This window comes from Mastigoproctus giganteus, chromosome 5 (genome assembly GCF_048544385.1).
Source record: "Mastigoproctus giganteus isolate SK-2022 chromosome 5, ASM4854438v1, whole genome shotgun sequence".
NCBI classification, from domain to species: Eukaryota; Metazoa; Arthropoda; class Arachnida; order Uropygi; family Thelyphonidae; genus Mastigoproctus; species Mastigoproctus giganteus.
Window position 1 is genome coordinate 68,185,909 of NC_143579.1, and position 20,514 is coordinate 68,206,422.

General features: G+C 36.6%; 1 protein-coding gene across 2 annotated transcripts in view; it reads right to left on the reverse strand.

Moving 5' to 3' along the window:
- The window catches only part of LOC150085466 (nucleolar transcription factor 1-A-like), a 451,866-nt gene that overhangs the window by 113,768 nt on the left and 317,584 nt on the right, over positions 1 to 20,514 (reverse strand). For both annotated transcript variants that reach the window (XM_090374048.1, XM_090374049.1), the window contains exon 14: positions 11,927 to 12,110. In XM_090374048.1, the coding sequence (XP_090230174.1) occupies positions 11,927 to 12,110 (184 nt within the window). The remainder of the gene's footprint in view (positions 1 to 11,926; positions 12,111 to 20,514) is intronic.

The window sequence follows — 20,514 nt, forward strand, 5'->3', positions numbered from 1 at the left end:
AAGCACTGTTTCCAGTTCTTCGTTAGTGAAGGCTTCTATTATATTATTGTTAAATGTTGTTTTAGCCAGGGGAGGATCAACTGTCACCCATAGGTTTTTATAATAGTTGAGCCAATCTTCTAATGGTATTGTGTTAATTTTGACTGTTTCTTGAGGTTTTATTGTTCATTTGTCTTATTACTTTGTATTTATTACTAATATGTGGCTTATTAATGTCTTTTTCTAAGTTGGTGATAAAATTGTTCCATTGATCTCTTTGTCTTTTTCGTTTATATTCCACTTCATCTTCTAGTTTTTTTGTGATTATCCATTTTTTATATGCATTTGTTTTCTCCTGAATTATAGTGCTGATTTCAGCATCCCACTGTCGCAACCCCTTTTTTTCTCTGCCATCGTTTTTTCACACCTAGTGTTGCCTGTGCTGATTCTTCCAAGATTTTGCAAAGGTGGCTCCAACTGTCTTTCTATATTTACTCCTGCAAGATAATTTGTTAATTTCTTGTTGGTATTTCTTCCATATTTCGGCAGTTTACTTTATATAGACATTCTTGAGATGGTGGTTCCTTTTTATGCCCCAGCCATGGTGGAGGGGATCTCAAGGTAGTGACAGTTAAGAAGTGGTCCGAATCAATTTAATATCCTCTAAAAGGAAAGATAGCATAAGTCTTATTATTTACTGGTAATTTGTATAGGGACTAAATAGCTAAGAGTACCCTGTGTAAATGGATATAACACACACACACACACACACACACACACACACACACACACACACACACACACACACACACACACACACACACACAGAGAGAGAGAGAGAGAGAGAGAGAGAGAGAGAGAGAGAGAGAGAGAAGAGAGAGAGAGAGAGAGAGAGAGAGAGAGAGAGAGAGAGAGAGAGAGAGAGAGAGAGAGAGAGAGAGAGACAGACTGACCATACAGAAGATAAAGTATCATCTGGTGGATTTCAGATCTCAGAAAAGTGCTGGTGAGTTTCAATGTTGATAAGGCTTGTTCAATAATGTGAAATTTAGCAGTGTATGCTGCATTCAGGAGTAACCTGCTCAGATATGTTTTTGGAAAGACCACATTAAAAAAAAAAAAACAAAAAAAAACATGATCACGACTTCTGAGCAACTTGTAGACTGGCAAAAATTCAGAATATTTAGCTCAGTGTGCTGAATGGGGTTTCATACAGACAGATGACTGTGCATGACAGAGTACTTTGTTTACCATGTACACAACTCAGAAGAGATCTTGGATATAAATATACAATGCACGGTTGGTGGCCCAATGTGTTATATAAGTTTACCATCATGACTCAAACAATGACCTTGTGCAGGGGTGGTTTTACAAGGATTTCAGTTTAAGCAATAAAGACTATTCTTATGTTTCCAAGTACGAACTTTGGACTAGAGAATTTCAAAATGCTTCGGCAGCAGTATAAATTGCATGGTGGGGCAATACCAACAGCATTGCAAACTGGTTTTTGCAATGAGTTGCCTTGGTACTAATGAACTTCTACTAATGAACCTTCAAGAAACGAACACTGCACGGATTAATAAGCTGTGACTCCCAATTCAATTAATGAACACAGAACCCTGCACTTACAAACATTTTATGATGCATGACAGAAAATGCTTAGTTCGGTAATTCACTGTTCTTTGCAATACTGAATGACATTACATACACTTCTTGTAATTCAGCGATTCTCTTTTCTATGCTGTATTGAATATTCTTCATTTGCTGAACATATTCCACACGTTAATATTGTGCATGTTTACATATACCATTTTATTTTTTATTTTCCTCGAAACATGGAAAACAAGTGTAATGATTGTGAAGGGGCAAAAAGTGGCAAAAAATGTTGATCAATTTCAATAGAAACTAAAATGGACATAATTAAGCAATCTGAAAATGACAAAATCATTTTGCTTCAAATGGTCATGTTTATAACCTCAATCGTTCCACAATAGTAACAATTTTAAAAGATAAACAAAAAACAGTGATTATACTCATAATGCAGGCTCTGTTTAGCCTGTAGTTATTTCTAAAAAATGAAATATTGTCACTGAAGAAATGGAACGCTGTTTAACAATTTGGATTCTGAATCAAAATAGGAAAAACCAATGCCCAAGTACTGAATTGATTCAAGGTAAAGCTAGAAGTCTTTCTCAAAACATTAAAATGTGCATGGCAGAAATGGCAAGTGAGTCTGCTGAATTTAAGGCTGGGGCTGAGTGGTTTGCTAGATGCAAAAAAAAGGATAAATATGAAAAACCTTTCATCATCTGGCAAGTCTGCAAGTGCCAATCATGATGAAGCAAAATAATTTCCTGCAACATTATCAAAAATTATCAAAGAGGAAGGCTACTATGCTCATCAAAATTTCAATATTGATGAGAACATCCTTTTCTGGAAAAAGATGCAGCAGTCCCACACTTTTATTGCAACTGAAGAGACTAAAGCTCCAGGATTCAAAATTTCAAAGGATCGTGTAACCTGCTACTTGGAGTGAATGCTTTGGGAGACTTTAAAAGCCACTTGTATTTCACCACTCTGAAAACCTGAGGGCTTTCAGGGCATTGACAAAGCAGTATATTGTCGATTATTTGGATATCTGCACTATCCCCAAGTGGTTTGTAAATCACTTTGTCCCACCTACTGCAGGGAGAATAAATTGGTATTTAGAGATTTGCTGCTCCTTGATAATGTGCCAGGTCATCATACAACATTAAACAACTTAAATCCAAATGTAAAAGTGGTATTCTTGCATCCCAATACCACCAGCTTACTGCAACCTATGGACCAAATGGTAACTGCAACCTTCAAATGCTTCAATTTATATTGTACAATTAGTCAAGTTGTAGCAGCTACTAGTGCGGATGAAAGTGTAATCCTGAAAAACTTTTGGAAAGGATACAATATCTTAGAGGCAGTCAAAAACATTGATCTATGCTGAAAAAAACATAAAACTGAAAAACAATGAAATGCTGCTGGAGAAAACTGTGCATACAGTCGGTTTTTGGTTCACAAGATTCTAAAGAAACTGAAGGACAAATCACCCAGAAAGTTTTATAAATAGTACTGGTGTTGGAACTGCAAATCAATGCCTCAAATGAAAAAGAGTTAACTGAGTCTCAATCAGTTGAACTAATAAATGATGAGCTTATGGAAATACAGAAGGAACTCAGAGAAGAGGCAGATGATGAGGACAATAAAAATAGTATGAACCCTTCCACAGGGGTTTTGACAGTCAAACTTCCTTGCAGATTCTGTAAACCAAATTAAAGTAGCTTTAAAGGTACTAGATGATAATGACTCAAATGGCAAAAGAAGTTCTATAGTCTGCAAAGGCATTAATGGAGAGTGGGTCTGCTACAAACAAGCATACGGGGGGGGGGGGGGGGGAGTGTTCTCTGCAACCTTTGCTTAAGGCTTTCTTCAAGAAAGTAGAGAACTTTAGCCTCAATGGATCTGATAACCTGGGGTGCGTTTCTGTGCAGCTGAATCTAATGTATGTATGCACATATTAAAATAAAAAAAAAATTTAGATTTTTATTTTTAACTTTTTAACTTTTCAAATTATTCATTTTTACTATCTTTGTATAAAGTTAATTTATTTCAAAAATGAAATTAACAAATTTAACAATATATCTTATGAAAAAATAAATTCAACTTATGAACAATTCAACTTACAAACACATTACCGTACGTTTGTAAGGTGGGGTTCACCTGTACTTTCAAACAGATGGCCTCTCCTTGTTTGACAGATAAGACAGCCTGTGTTAGAACTAAGTAGTCTTTTATTAGACAGGAAGGGGCTTAGAGGGGAACAGGCATTCTGTGTGTTATCAGACACTCAGTCTAAAACACTGATGGATCCAATATCTTTCTATTACAGAAGATTTAGGAAAAGTCCAGTTAGCCTGCCTGCCTAAAATACACTCATGCACACCTTCTCGATGGTAAGCCTGTTACGTCACTTAGGTGGCAACAAATGTGTACAGTGATTCTCTTCAAGATGCCTGGTCGGCGTGAAGAGGAAAAGACCAAACCCTCTAGCACATGACAGCATGACAAAACAAATGGCCCTCAGTCCCCAGGGGCTTTCACTCCCCTTCTTACAGCAGCGAGAGGATCAGAGTGTAAGCAGAGGGTGCTAAGAATCTCTGGTACGACCAGGCTGCCATGCCCGGAAACTGAACTTTGCTTGTTACGTAAGATTGCTCATCGATGAAGACAGGATATTAGAGGTGGAAAAGGAATTATAAAATGTGAATTGGAATATCATTGGTTTGGCTGAAAGAAGAAGAAATGAATCACTTATACGCTTATCAAGTGGAAATCTACTGTACACCAATGGAAACAATTTTTTTTTTTTTTTTTTTTTTAAGGAGCTTTAGCAACTAAGGCCATATTCATATTGCTCCGTGGGGATATGTGGTGGTCATTCCCTGACTTTTCCGCATCATCCGTATTTGGTGGTCACAGGCTTGAACCCCGGTATAATCAAGAAGCGTGTTCTACACACTGCTGCTCCTGCCCATCTGGCTACGGATGCGCCATGGAAACAGTGAAAGGAGCAAAGGTGAAGTTGGCTTTCTGGTCCATAAAGATGTAAAAAACAACATTCTGAATTCAAAAGTACATCACCAAGGGTGTCAAGACTCTACTCAGGATTTCTAAGAGTTACAAGCTAAAGGTTATAATGATTTATGCACCAACATCGAGCCATGATGAAGAGGTTGAAGAAATGTACACCGAAATTGAGTCTTCAAGCTGAGCATAAAACATACTATACTATCATTATGGAGGACTTCAATGCTAAGGATGGAAAAAGACAAAACAGTGCAGAAAGGGGAACTATAAGAAATTTTGGTATTGGTGAAGGAAATGAAAGAGGTAAAAGACTTGTGGAATTTGCAGAATCTCGAGGATGGTCAGTAATTAACACTTTTTTCAAGAAAAGGGTGAACAGAAAGTGGACATGGAAGAGCCCAAATGGATTAACAACTAATGAAATTGACTACATCCTCTGTAACAAAAGATATATCATGAATGATGTTACTGTCCTGAACAAGATAAACTTTGGAAGTGATCACAGAATGGTAAGACGCACACTTGATATAGATGTAAGAAAAGAAAGGAAAAAAGCAGACTTTAGTAAATAACATGAAGATCTTTGGGATAACAGAAGGAGGAAAAGCAGTATGTACTGGAACTTAAGAACAAGTTTCAGCTTCTGTACAGACTGCTCAGGACCAAGAAACCTATACGTAAAAAGAAATCCAAAGAAGAAAGAATTAGTCAAGAAACACTTGTCATGACGAACCAAAGACAACAAATGAAGAGCAAGATAAACACTGAGTTATGCAAAGCCATTAGAAAGAGACTCAGAGAGGATATAAAAAGATTTAACACAAGAAAAGTAGAACAAGCATTAAGGGAAAACAAAGGACTTAAATCAGCAGCCATGAACAGTAATACAGAAAGACAAATGATACTGAAATTGAAGAATAGTGATGGTGTATTTATAAATAGCAGAGAAGGCATAATTCAAATAGCAGAAGACTACTACAGAGAATTATACAAGGAGCAAGGGAATGATGCCAGCAGTGGGGAAGATGGATCGCAAATTAGTAACACATGTGACATACCTGACATCCTTCATGATGAGGTAGAAACATGCACTGAAGAAAATGAAGAATCAGAAAGTCCCAGGGGAAGATGAAGTTACTGTACAGTTGTTAAAATTGGGAGGAAGAGACATGACACAAACTGGTAAGACTTTTCACAAAATGCATTAGAAAAGATGACTCCAAAGGAAGTAAGAAAGGAGATAAATTGGAAATTATAGACCAATTAGCTTGTTATCCCACATCTACAAGTTGTTCACAAGGGTCATTACTAACAGATTAGAAAGAATACTTGATGAGAATCAACTGAAAGAGCAACCTGGCTTTGGGACAGGATTCTCAACTATGGATCATCGCGAAATATCATAGCTAATGGAGAAAGCCAATGAGTATAAAACACCATTATGCCTGGCATTTGTGGATTATGAAAAGGCATTTGACTCCATACAGCATAAGGCATAATTTTGGGCACTGGAAAGACAAGGCATAGATACCCCATATATTATGATTTTGAATAAAATATATGAGAATGCTACCTCCTTTATTAGCCTAGATAAAGATAGTAGCAAATTTAAAATTGAGAAAGGAGTTTGACAAGGAGACACTATCTCTGAAGTTGTATACTGCTGCCCTTGAGGAAGCTTTCAGAAGATTAGACAGGTTGTAGAAAGGAGTCAGTGTGAATGGAGAGTACCTAAACCATTTACGATTTGCAAATGACATTGTGATCATAAGCCATGATCCCAAAGAATTAGTGGAAAATCTTAATCAGTTATGCAGAGTTAGTAAGGATTTTGGACTAAAGATGAATATGGCTAAAACAAAAGTAATGGCGAACAAGTATGCCACAGAAAGGGATATAATGAATGAAGGAGCAGTAATTGAAAAAGTGGAGTCATATACTTATCTGGGACAAGGCATTAGCTGTAATAATGAAAAATGGCTGGAAGTCAAGAGAAAAATAAATTTTGGATGGATAGCATTCAGGAAATATAGTTGCATATTGAGGAGCAATATCTGAATTTGTCTGAAATGTAAAATAAGGAACCAATGTATACTCCCCACCAAGACTTAGGAAGTGAAACTTGGGCACTCACCAAAAGAATGGAAGAGAAGCTGAGATTTATTTAGTAACTATACTTATATTGGGAATCAGACTGTTAGATAAGAAGAGAAACACATGGATTAGGTAGCAAACTCAAGTAAAGGGCATTCTTATTGAAACTAAAGAACTAAAATGGTCTTGGGCAGGACACATGATGACAGATGGATTAAGAAAATAACAGAATGGTACCCAAGAGGAGCTAGAAGAAAACCTGGAAGACAACAAAGAGATGGACATTGCACAAAACAGAAGGAACTGGAAATTTCCTGGTTCATCCTGCAGTGGATTGAAAACAGCGCTGATGATGATGAATGAAGGTTACAATATACAAACAAAAAGTAAATAAATAAGTTGTTGTATGTCAGCTGCCAAGCAGTACAGGAAATTAATTTTCAAAGTTGTAACACAGCTAGAGCTATCTGATTAAGACAATAGGATTTAAACTGCATATCCAACCAGCTTAAATCCTGCTGTCTGCAAAAACAGACGAAAACACAAGACAGCCATTATACGCATTTATAGATATAAATAAGTTCAGTTGTTAGTGCTTAATAAATATTGATATGTGCTCCTCTAAAACCGCTTCACTAGGTACTCCTCTCTAAAATCTGGCATCTTTCAAACTCAGGTAAACAGTTAAGAGTTTACCGTATTTACACTATTCATATTTTGCATCAATATGTCACACCATGTTTCTGATATTCCTATTACGTCAACATTTGTGCATTTAACCAATACTTCAAATTTATTAAATTTAGTAACTATACTCCTGGTACAAGCACGTTACAATCTATTTTCATATTTTTTGTAATTACCCATGTAGTTTGCCCAATGCAGTGATTTCCTTGGGTATTTTCCAATTGCACATTTTTAGCTCAGTTTATGTTAGTTTGTGTGCCATCAAGAAACAACAAAGCCCTGTATACTTTTAGCTGTGATAAATTAGCGGTGTACCTCTCCAGACAATCAGTTTCCTGAAAGAGCTGCCTCAATAGCATCAACGAACACACTAACATCCTTTCTACCTTTCTACTTAAGTAAGTGTTAGTTGAAATCACTCTCTCTGTGTGGCTGTTTAATATAGTGTATGTATTAACTGTGTTTTTATTCTAAAGCTTCATTTATACCAGCTATTAGTGAATTTAAATGCCTAAAGCCTTTTTTTTTTTTAACAGCTAACCTACTGATTGTGTTATATTTTGTTTGTGAACGCCTCTGAATTTTTGCACAAGGATATAGATATTCTATTTTTAAGGCAATAAAGGAATTCATATATTCCATATTTACTAAAGCAGTCTTGTCTCTCAACAAGACCCTTGCCTTGCTCAGTCTTTCCAGGCTGAAATGGACTGACAAGAAATAGGTGATAAACTAAATTCCAGACACTTTCTTACCAAATACTCATTTTTTTTTTTTTTTTAAATCATCTCAAAACTATAATGTAAGACCTCAGATTGTCGTGACAGATCTCCGAGTACTTGAGGGGTCTCTTGATTTCACTTTCTCCAGAAAATCAATTCTTTTCCCCGAGCACTCAAAATATGATTCATCAGGACACCAAATCACTTCATTTCCTCTTACTGCATTAATACGTACGAGCGAAACTGCTATGGATTTATTAAATCATACTAGAGACAGCTTCAGTGTTTCAAATACATTTCACAGTTATTGCATGAAATAATACCTTGACCCACAGTAGGATTGCCTGCAGCTATTTTCATGAGTAATACTGTCATGAATCTTGCTAACTTCAATATACTCAAAAACTTTATAATATGATTAAAATACTGTCCAGCTACTCCCCGGATTACGTAATACTCGACTTACGGAAATTCGCGCTGATGCAAACTTAAAAAAAAAAAAAAAGATAAAGAAAAAAAAAAAGATGGAAACGTATTTTCCATCCCGTAGGAATAAACGGAGGTATTGTGAAAATATCGTAATGTAAACCCAATAACTTTTTTTTTTTTTTGGTAATTTGTTCCAAGACCTTGGAAGTTGAACATTTTGCTATATAACACTTTCATTGTTATCATATGTTCCGTTATAAGAATAAATTTTGAATGCCTTTGTGATATTTTTCTAAAACACATTTCTGGAGGTCACTACCATAAAACAATAAAAACAATTTGTGCTTTCCAGTTAATTGGGCTTTTCTGTTAGTGGAATCTATTATAAACAGGTAGTAAAACTCGATCTTATTGCACTGGCGATAATACCGATAACTGGAATTCTGTGGGTTTTTACATTACGGTATTATGGTGAAATGAGTTCCCCTTCACTGAAATCTTCAATCATATAAAAAACAAATAAATTTTCAGAATTTTCTCTTCATTCCTATTTACTTATTACAATGGTGAAGGGAAATGGACCAATGGAAAGTGCAAGTGCTGGCAGTGCTAAGAAATGAAACAAAACTGATTTAGAAATGAAGATGATTAATCAAGAAGTACGAAGCAGGATAAAGTTTGTCATCTATTACATGGAATTAGATCTTGTTGCTTCAACAGTGAATACTATTTTAAGGGACAGTGAGTGTATAAAAGAACATGTTAAAGGATCAATGCATTTAAGATCAACAGTGATCACAAAACAGCATTCAGGTGCTATATTGAAGATGGAAAAGCTATTAATAATATGGATAGAAAATCAGATTCAGAAGCAAGTGCCCCGAGTACAATGGCCATTCAAGCAAAAGCAAGAAGTATTTATGAAGATATTAAGGATAAGTACAGTGAACTCCAAGCCAAGTTTGTGGCAAGCAATGGGTGGTTTAATAGGTTAAAGTGCGCTGGTTTCCAAAACATTAAAGTATGCGGTGAAGTCAATGCGGTATATGTTGGAAAAAAACCCCTTCTAAATTTCCACAGCCCTCAACTTCTGCAGCAGCATGCTTATTAGCTGAAGAGTTAATTCTGGCAACGATGCTCAAAAGGTAAAACTTGCTGACGTTATGCCTGTCTCCTCTCTCTTTTTGTAATTTTAGAATTTTGAAATTTTTGTAATTTTGTACACTTTTGTAATTTTTCCTGCGCACAAGATAAAAAAATTGAATAAATAATTCTATTTACATGTTCGTCGAACATTTCTTTCTTGCTTCAATCACATTTGCAGGTGCTGCATTAAGCATTCAGGGAAATTCCGACTTACATAGAGTTCCGCAGAATGCACCCTTATGTAAGTCAGGGAGTGGCTGTATACTATAATTTCAAAACTGTGATATAACTAGACTATACCAGAGGTTCCCAAAGTGTGATGTCCTCCTGCACACTTGGGGAAGGGTGCATAAGTTATTGACGTCAAATTTGTTTAGTTGCACTTATTCTTTTGTTCTGGAAGATTAGGGAGAGGGGTGCATGAAATTTATGAAATGTTTTAAGGGGCACAAGGTATAAAAGTTTGGGAACCTCTTGAGTATAAATTATCACTTCTGTTTAGAGATTGTAAATTTTGAACTCTTCCTTGCTCTAATAGGCTGAAAGAATTTGGAATGGCCTCAACATAGGGGGAATTCACGTGACATACTGGTTAGTGCAATAGAATTGTTTTTATCATATCTCATATTGTGAGTACCTTCACGAGTTGCCTGACATAGCACTACCTCGAATAAGCAATGCTTCATCAGTGGAGGACTGTTGTTAGTTATTCTCAGTGGATACCACCACCCAGATGGCCATTTCAAAGCTGTTTGGCCTCTCATCAGTGGGCAGGAAGTTACCGTGGTGTTGCAATAAGTGACAACCCAGTTATGAAGTATGACTTTAGTTTATTTTAGTAAAATTAGTAAAATCAAAAGGCTGCTGCTAAACAGGCTTCTATTACTTGTATGATATAATCATCTGATGCAAATTTGATACCTTTTAAATGTTTTTTTGAGAACTGGGAAGGGATAATAGTGAGAGGGTGCATGGTCTGGTGAATTGGGAGGGGGTGAAAAATCCAACGTGTAGCTTAAATTACATGCCAGATTTGGCATGTAATTTATGTGCTGGAGCACTGTCTTTCAAAAATAGCACTCAAGTGAGCTTTCATATTCCTTTGGCTCTTTTCCAGGTAATCAACAAAATTCCATCCTTACCCCAAAAGACAGAGGGCATAAATTTCCCAGCAGAATTCTGTGTGCACAACATTTTTGGATGAAGGGAGCCATTGTGCCTCTGCTCAACTGTTCTTTAGTCTTTCAATTATATTGAAACAAATCATGTTTCATATTGCTCAAAATGGTGAAGAACAGCAGTTGAAGACAGGACACACTGATGCCTTTGATCAGCATTCAGGGGATCCATTTGGCAGAAAGCTTCTGCATGTCCAAAATGTCATGAACAACCTATCCAACACATTCCCTGGATATGCTTCGATCAGCTATCTGTTTAGCCAAAATTTGTCTATCAGAAAGTATCATGGCATGGTGAATGGCATCAACGTTTTCAGACACTGTTGTAGAAACTCATTTTCTTATCCTCCCTGCATCTTCAGCATCAATAACACTCATTTTAAAATTTTGCAACCTGATTTTTGATAGTTTAACAGTATGGACACTGTTCTCATAATGTCGCCAACATATCAGTTTGAATTTCGTTTGGTGTTTCCCCCTGTAGAAAAAGTTATTTATTTCTTCATTTCAGAGTGGTTACGAAATACCTATGAAGTGATGTTTTGGGCTGACATCTTTTCTTCAATCTGTGAAAAATAAAATTGGTTATTAGGGTTTTTTAATTTTATTATTTTTTTTATTTTGAGGAAAATTGTCTGTTTAACATACAAATATATGCTCATTTATAATTGTAACACCCATTTGTAAGAAGGAAAAAAAAAAGGTTGGACCAAGAATTTATCAGATCCCCATTCATACTTTTTATAATTCCACGAAAAGTGACAACTGAATGGTTATCAACAACACTAGGCAGACAATGACCTAAAGCTGACATAATAATTTACCCAGTAGAAAAATGGGTTACTACAATAATTTACAACCAAAACTACAGAATTGCAGTGTTAAAATAATAAAAAAAATTTTGCTTTAAAAAAATCGAGAAAGCAGAAATCTGTCTATGAAATGTACATAATAATTAGAATATTCAATGCTTGAATATTTAGTACATTTATATTTTGCACAGCATCTATAGAAAAAAAGGGAAATATTTACACAAAAAATAAAATAAAATAAAGAAAAAACCATACATACTGTTAAAAATTTCTGAAAATCCCGGGTATATTTGCGCATTAGATCTTGCACTTTTTTCTTATATTTTTCTTTCTCTGCAGCAGACATAGCTTTCCATCGTTTAGCAATTTCAGCCATGCGGTTTTTCGGATCCACATCAGTCAAAACACTTAGCATTTCTGACGAAAACAAACCATACCCACTTCTGCAAATAAAAATTTATAATTTAATATGCAATACCATAAAATTATTAGACACTGACTATCAGTTAGATAAATTATTCTGTTTGGCTACACTAGAAAATGATACACCAGTCTACTGAATATCCACTGCAGGAATCATTTAAAAAGTGTGAATATACTGCTTATCGTGGAAATTGAGCCATCCAGAAAGAGTGGACAAAACTGCTTGAAATTTTAATAAATCTTTTTGATATCAAAATTTTGTATTTTCAAAAGAGCCATATAATCAGCTTTGGCTGTGGTAAGTGTTAGTTGCTTGTTACAAATGTTTTAGAAGTAGTTGTCCAAAAATGGCCAAGTTGTACACTGTGTTAAAATACTAAGCCACACAAAAGTCATGGCTACAGGATTATATAACAATTTTAGTTACTTGCAATATATCTCCCAGGCAACCATGGGGCACACAATTTCTACAATTTTTGTTAAAATTTATGTAAAATCAGTAGGTTCCCAAGATAATATTTAATGAAGAGGGATTCTAGATGCTGTTATCTGAAGCTGAATAAAACCATTTAACACAGTGAAGTGTTACTTCACACTAATCTACAACACACCAACATGCCCTTCTCAATAGACAGGGGCTATATAGCCCCTTCATAATCAAAATAATGTGGAATTTTTTTACTACTAATAATGATAAATAAAGTTTCATGACTCCCAGGAGCACTGTTTTAGCTCTCTCCTTTATATCAGCATTAGCTTCCCCATTACTTGAGACCTAATTGGATCAAAATAATGTGTATTTTTTTTTTTTTTTTTATTATTGCTACATGATTATTAAAAGTTTAATGATCCTCAGAACACTGTTTTAGCTCCCTCCTTTAGAAAATACTTGAACTGTCTTCACAACTAACAGCATATTTGTATTTTTTAGGGAGCTTCAACAATTCTACTACAGTTATATATTCATTAGCATTAGATGGGGCATATGATGCAAGAAAGCAAGCTTATAGATCATCAGCAAAAAAAAAAAAAAAAAAAAAACCCTTCCCCATTTCACTCATCTGGTCACTCCAAAAGTTTATCTAGTTCAGTCTTAAATTTATTTAAGCTATCAACTTCCACATCAACAGATGGAAGTCTGTTCCAGCAATCAACTACCTGCTGGCTAAAGGCAAACTTCCGGACATCTATTCTACAACTCTTTCCTCAATTTGAATCTATGCCCCCTCAGATTCTTAATCTAAGAAAGCGGAAGTATCCTATCAGCACTGAGCCTCCTCAAACCATTCTAGGCCTTGTACACCTCAATCAAATCGCCTTGCAGGTGCCTACTCTCCAGATGCTGCAACTTACAGAATTTAAGCCTCTCCTGGTAAGAGAACTCCTTTGTTGCCCTTCTCTGTACTCATTCTAGCAACTCTACATCCTTCCTAAAATGAGGCCTCCATATCTGTACACAGTACTCAAGGTGTGGCCTGACCATTGCCTTATACAAAGGGATAATCATGCCCTTATCTCTGCTAGCAAAATTCCTATACATCAGTGACAAAACTCCAAGACCTGCTCTGGCAGCCCGTCTGCATTGCTCAGAGAACTTCATATCCGACTGCACAAATACCCCCAGATCTTTTTCATTCTTCACCTCCCTGAGTGTAGTACCACACAGTTGGTACATTTTTCTGGGGTTACTTCTATTCATATGCAGTACTTTGCATTTGTCAAGGTTAAACTTCAGTTGCCACTTCTCAGCCCATCTGCAGTAGTACACTGCCATTATTGTCATTAACAACCCTGCCAACCTTTGTATCGTCTGCAAACTTCGATACTATACCTTCATCAGTATCATTGATAAATATAGAAAACAACACTGGACCCAACACCGAACCCTGCAGGACTCCACTGATAACATTAGTCCACGAAGAGCAGCATCCACTGATTACCACCCTCTGTCTTCTCCCACTCAACCATCCATTTATCCATTGTAGCAACTTACCCTTAATACCATACTGCTCCAATTTGTAAAGTAGTCTTCCATGTGCAAGTGTCAAAAAGCTGTCCTGAAATCCAATTATATGATATCAAAATTATTTTTTGCATCCAGCTCCTTTGTGACCACATCTTAGTATCAAATCAAATTGGTCAGACAAGACCTCCCCTTAACAAACCCATGCTGTGTCAGAACTATTACTGTAGTCTTGTCTAGGTGATCCTGCATCACTTCTTTAACCAGTGACTCCATTATTTTCCCCAGAACAGAAGTTAAACTAACAGGTCTATAATTATTTGTGTCACCCTTTGTGAACTGGGGGATACATTTGCACATCTCCAGTAGATGGGGACCTCCCATGAATCTAAGTATGCTCTCATAATTAAGGCTAAGGATTTGCTTACTTCCCTCGCTGCCTCCTTCAATATAACTTATTTTGATCTACAGAGTCCTGTTAGTTTCTCAGTTGCTAATAGTTTATATCTATTTTTGCTTCTTCCTTTTTTAAAAAATACTAGGTCTACAATTCTCTCTGTCTTTCTTTGCATTCAAATCAAAAGGGATAAGAAGCTCAATATGTCCTATTATTATAATAATAATAGTCTTAAATTATAGGTGGAAACCTGATACCTTTTTGGTAGGACTATTAATCTCTCAACACTCAATTGCGAATGATTTTAATACGAGCTTACCCCCCCCCCGTGCATAGTCATAAATAAATCAAGTTAAAATAATCATGCCTTCAACTCTCATATCACATCAAGGGAATCGAAAAGAATTGCGGAAAGAAGGCGGCCACCATCTTCCAAAAAACCAACCAACATCGTTGTTTGGTTTTTTTCTCAAGCCATCACGAGAATTTAAAAGCAATTGTAGCAAAATTCTAAAAACGATGAAACAAATAAATTAATTCACATAAATTAAACTTTAAAACTGTTTTTTAACTTCTTTTAAGAGACCACCTTATTCAGTTTGTTACCGTGTTCACAAGAAGTATAAAAGTGATTCGCGAATGATATCCCCCGTTTTATATAAAATTAACGACACCCGACACGAGATTATTTATATAAACCAATGTATGAATTTCTATTCATGCATGCGTGTAAGCCTCCACAAGTCCGAAATATAAGGTCTGCGTATATTAATAGAGTTAACATTTAATCTCATTTCTAATGTTTCGGCAATTAATAATTTAAAATATTCTCGCTGTTTATTAAGAACCTTCAATTCATTAAAAAGGAACATGTCCATCAGTGATCGCATGATACGCAAACTCAGAGGTACCGGTCCTACCTGCCCTAACTGATGCCACATGCTGCTGTATCCTTACCGAAAGTAAATTGTGGGTTGATCCAATATAAGTAGAATTGCACCCACCACAAGAAATATTGTAAAAAATTGTGAGATTCCATGGTAGGAACTACACATGTCCTATATTTCAAGACAGCATGGAGCTTACTCATGGGTTGTTGGTGTTGTTGTTGTTATTTGGTTTTTAGGAGCATTAGCAACTAAGGCCATATTGCTCTGGGAATATGTGGTGGTCATTCCCTAACCTTTCCGCATGCTCCATATTTGGTGGGGATGGGCTCGAACTCTGGTCTAATCAAGAAGCATGTGCTACGCACTGCTGCTCCTTACCACCTGGCTATGGAGGCGCCCACTCATGGGTTGTGGAACAATCTTAAATTCAGTGTTCGTAAATATGTTAATAAATTGTCCATACCAATGCTGTATAAGGAACTTTAATAAAATGTTTGATCAGCTCTGCCATTTGTTGTACCCATCTGCAATTTATATTTCACCTGTTGCTAATCTGCATAATGGTACCTAATAAATAACCCCTATTTGAAAATCTTTTTGTCAGGTCCGTGAGCTCATACAATAAGAATTACTGAGTAGAGCCGTATCTATATGCATTATGAAACTGATTAAAAATAATTCTCCTTTTATATGTAAAAGGGTAGTAGCTCGAATGGTACAAAAATTTTCCAGTATTCGCTGGCTTCCTATAAATTTTAAAAAGTATGTTTTCATTAACCCTGATTAAAGTAAAATTTAGAAAATTTATGGATTTGTGATGTGGGATTTTTATTTTTAAAGTGAAATTAAGTCAAGTATGAATGTTATTAAATGTATCCAGGACCTTCTGTAGTATATATTTATTAGTAATTATTAAGATGTCATCAAGATATCTACCATAGAATGTTATATTAGGGAGACGTGGCATTAAGTGTACCTGCTCGATGTTATTTAGATAAATTTCAGCAACCCACTCAAGCTAAGTCCCATTGGTAACCCGAATATCTGCTTGTATATTTCATCTTGGAAATTAATATAATTGGTTTGTGCAAGAAATGTTTGTACAATCGCAAACATTTTATTAAAGTTCTGTATATACAGAACTTTATTAACAATTTATTAACATATTTAAGAACACACTTAATTAAAAATTGTTCCACAACCCATGAGTAAGTTCCATGGTGTCTTGAAATATAGGACATATGTAGTTCCTACCTTGGAATCTCACAATTTTTTACAATATTTCTTGTGGTGGGTGCAATTCTACTTATATTGGATCAACCCAAGATTTACTTTCAAGTAAGGATACAGCAGCATGTGGCATCAGTTAGGGCAGGTAGGACGGATGCCTCTGAGCTTGCGTTTCATGCGATCACTGATGGACGTGTTCCCTTTTAATGAACTGAAAGTTCTTAATAAACAGTGGGAATATTTTAAATTATTAATTGCCGAAACATTAGAAATCAGATTAAATGTTAACTCTATTAATATACGCAGACCTTATAATAATTCGGACTCATGGAGGCTTATGCGCATGCATGAATAGAAATCCATACATTGGTTTATATAAATAATCTCGTGTCAGGTGTCATTAATTTTATATAAAACAGGGGGGGATATCATTCGCCAATCACTTTTGTACTTCTTGTGAACACGGTAACAAACCGAATAAGGTGGTCTCTTAAAAGAAGTTAAAAAACGGTGTTTTAAAGTTTAATTTATGTGTGAATTAATTTATTTGTTTCGTCGTTTTTAGAATTTTGTGACAATTGCTTTTCAATTCTCATGACAGCTGGCGATGTTGGTTGGTTTTTTTGGAGGTTGGGTGGCTACTGTCTTTCCGTAATTCGTTCCGATTCCCTTGACGTGATATGAGAGTTGAAGGCATGATTATTTTAATTAATAGCCATTTTAACTTGATTTATTTATGACTATGCACAGGAGGTAAGTTCATATAATCATTCATGATTGGGTGTCGAGAGATTAACAGTCCTACTAAAAAGGTATGAGGTTTTCACCTATAATTTAAGACTTTCTTTGCACATATTTTTGGAAATGAGTAACCCAAATTTGTATCACCATTAGTGACATGCTGTGTGTGTGTGTGTGTCACGTTGTTTGGCGGGGCGCCTCCGTAGCCAGGTGGGAAGGAGCAGCAGTGCGCAGCACACGCTTCTTGATTAGACTGGGGTTCGAGCCCGTCACCACCAAATACGGAGGATGCGCAAGGGTCAAGGAATGACCACCGCATATCCCGGAGCAATATAGCCTTAGTTGCTAATGCTCCTAAAAACCAACCAAACAACAACAACAACGTTGTTTGGCATTCTTATTTCAATTTCTTTAGAATTAGGTTTTGTTTTTGAGATTATGTACACTGCTTGCATAGTGCTGGTCATTAACTGTACACCGAGTTTTCACATTACGTAAAAACCGATATTACTTCCTGTATCCCTTCTTTGATTTAATTTTATTAAACAGAAATCGGAGCATTTCCAGCATTAATGTTCAGTGCATCCACTTCTAACCCTAGCTGATTCCAAAGAGTAACCAACTTGTAATTTTGCTGAAATCCTAGTTATGTCTAACCTTATCTAGTAATCTCTTGTTTGAGATTCCGTAAAATCCTTTGTGCAAGTCCAAATTGTAGGTTACTACTTAGTATCCACAGAACCATGTACCATACGAAACTTGGCACCAATGTTGTAGTATATCAGATTGATGCAGAATAGTTTTACGTATATCTTGAACTTGACAACGTAAAGTATAACATAAAACTAGAAAGCAAAATAAGTAATGCTGTATTAGGAATCTGTTAGCCTAGTATAATAGTCAATTAATCAATTAAATGTATTAAGCTTCTTAAATTTCATTGTTAATTAAATTGTATTTAAATGGAAATCATGCCCAGACTAGACCAGCGAAGAGCAATGAGCACAAAGTAGTGGGAGTGCTACGGCTCAGAGAAGAAACGGGGGGGGGGGGGGGGGGGGGGGGGGGAAGAAAGGGATTCTCTAACATCACATCACAGTCTAAAGAAAAACAGGCAAAATGTGAAATTTTTTCAGACTTTTCTAGAACAGGACCTGATCTAGACAAGGTGGATGTCTGTGTGTGTGTGTGTGTGTGCGCTAGGAGTAGAGTGTGTCAAGAAATTAGGCACAAACTCAGTGTTCTGATGGGCATCTATGAGAGTTTGACGTGTAGGATAGATGCCCTGAAAGGAATTAAAATGGGGAAGGGGGGGCATCAAGCTCTCAGCTGCCTAACACAATGCCAGAGCTCACTCTTCTGCATCAGACAACACAGTGGCACTCTCCAAAGCATAATGCGCTGGTGACACAGGAGCAAGTTATTGTCGGGAAAACTGGAAATATATTGAAGAAGAATGATAGGGTGGAATAGGACCAGAGTATGCTTTCCAGGGACAAAAAAAGATGATTGTAGAGCAGATATCTTTTAAGGACACAAAGGGTAATACTGTTATACACGTCGGCACTAATGATATTAATAGTAAGAGATCTGAGAACTTACTTAACAAGTACAGGTCAATGTTGAAAAGAAGTCCTGAGTTAGGGTTAAATTGGAAAGTGGCTGCAATTTTGCCCACACGATAGGAGAGGGTATATGATGAGAGCCTTGTCAATCAATTCGGCCCTGGACAGATTGTGCAAAGGTCATGTGGTAGAATTTTTCTCAGCATAGCTTTTGTTTGTTAACAGGAGATTGTTATTGTTATTTGGTTTTTAGGAGCTTTAGCAACTAAGGCCATATTGCTCCGGGGATATGTGGTGGTCAATACCTGACCTTTCTGCATCCTCCATATTTGGTGGTCACGGGCTCGAACCCCGGTCTAATCAAGAAGCGTGTGCTATGCACTGCTGCTCCTGCCCACGTTAACAGGAGAGATTGCTTCTACAGGGATGGGATATACTTGAATAGAAAAGGTGCAAGAATATTTGCTTATGCTATCAAGGCAATGTTAGGTGGGTCAGGGAATTTACAGACTAATAGATTAACAATAACTGCAGGCAATGGTGGAAGAGATTCTTGCACTGCTTTTATTGGAATGAGCAGCAGCCTGGAAAGCAAATTTCTGGAGAAAATTAAAGAACTGCTGGGAGTCAAACAAGTAAATTAGGGTTGAATTTGAAAGTGTCTGCAAGTAAATTAGGGTTGAATTTGAAAGTGTCTGCAATTCTGCCCAGACACGATAGGAGGGAGTATATGATGAGAGCCCTGTCGATCAATTTGGCCCTGGAAAGATTGTGCAAGGCTCAAGGGGTAGAATTTTTTTCAGCCTGATCTGTACTTGTTAACAGGAGAGACTGCTTCTACAGGGATGGATACACTTAAATAGAAAGAGTGCAAGAATGTTTGCTGATGCTATCAAGGCAGTGTTAGGTGGGTCGGAAAACTGCTAGATTGGGGGGATACAAAGACTAAAAGATTAACAGTAACAACTGGCAGAGGTGAAAGTGATTCTTGCACTGCTTCTATTGGAATGAGCAGCAGCTTGGAAAATAAGATGCAGGCTATTTCAGAGACTGCTGGGAGTCATTGGGGTAGAAGTAAACACACGGGTTGTGTTAGGGTAGCTAAGAAAAAGAACAGGTGCATGTATACTTGCGTGTGCACCAATGCTGGGAGTTTGGTAAATAAATTTAAGGTATTGCTCAAAGCATCAAAGGTAGATATTGTTGGGATATCAGAGACGTGGTGTCACACAGATATAAGTAATGCAGAACTGGAATTTGGGGAGTACGTCTACAGAAAGGATAGACAGGATAGGAAGGGAGGAGGGGTTATGCTATTAGTTAAGAAACACATAAAAATCCAAGGAAGTGAAGCCAGTCGACATCGCTGGACAGTGCAGTGTCGAGTCAGTTTGGTGTGACATAAACATTGGGAGATCAAAATTGAGAGTAGGAGTGTGCTATAGGCCTAATGACTCTGATGAGTATAATAAGAAACTGTACAGGTAAATAGAGTGGGCCAGTAAATCAGGGGGATTTTAATTTTCCAGATATTGACTGGAATTTGTGGGTTGGTCACTCACATACTAGCAAGGCTTTTGTGGATTTATTGGATGATTGTTTCTAAATCAGCATGTTCGGGAGGCAACTAGAGGGAGC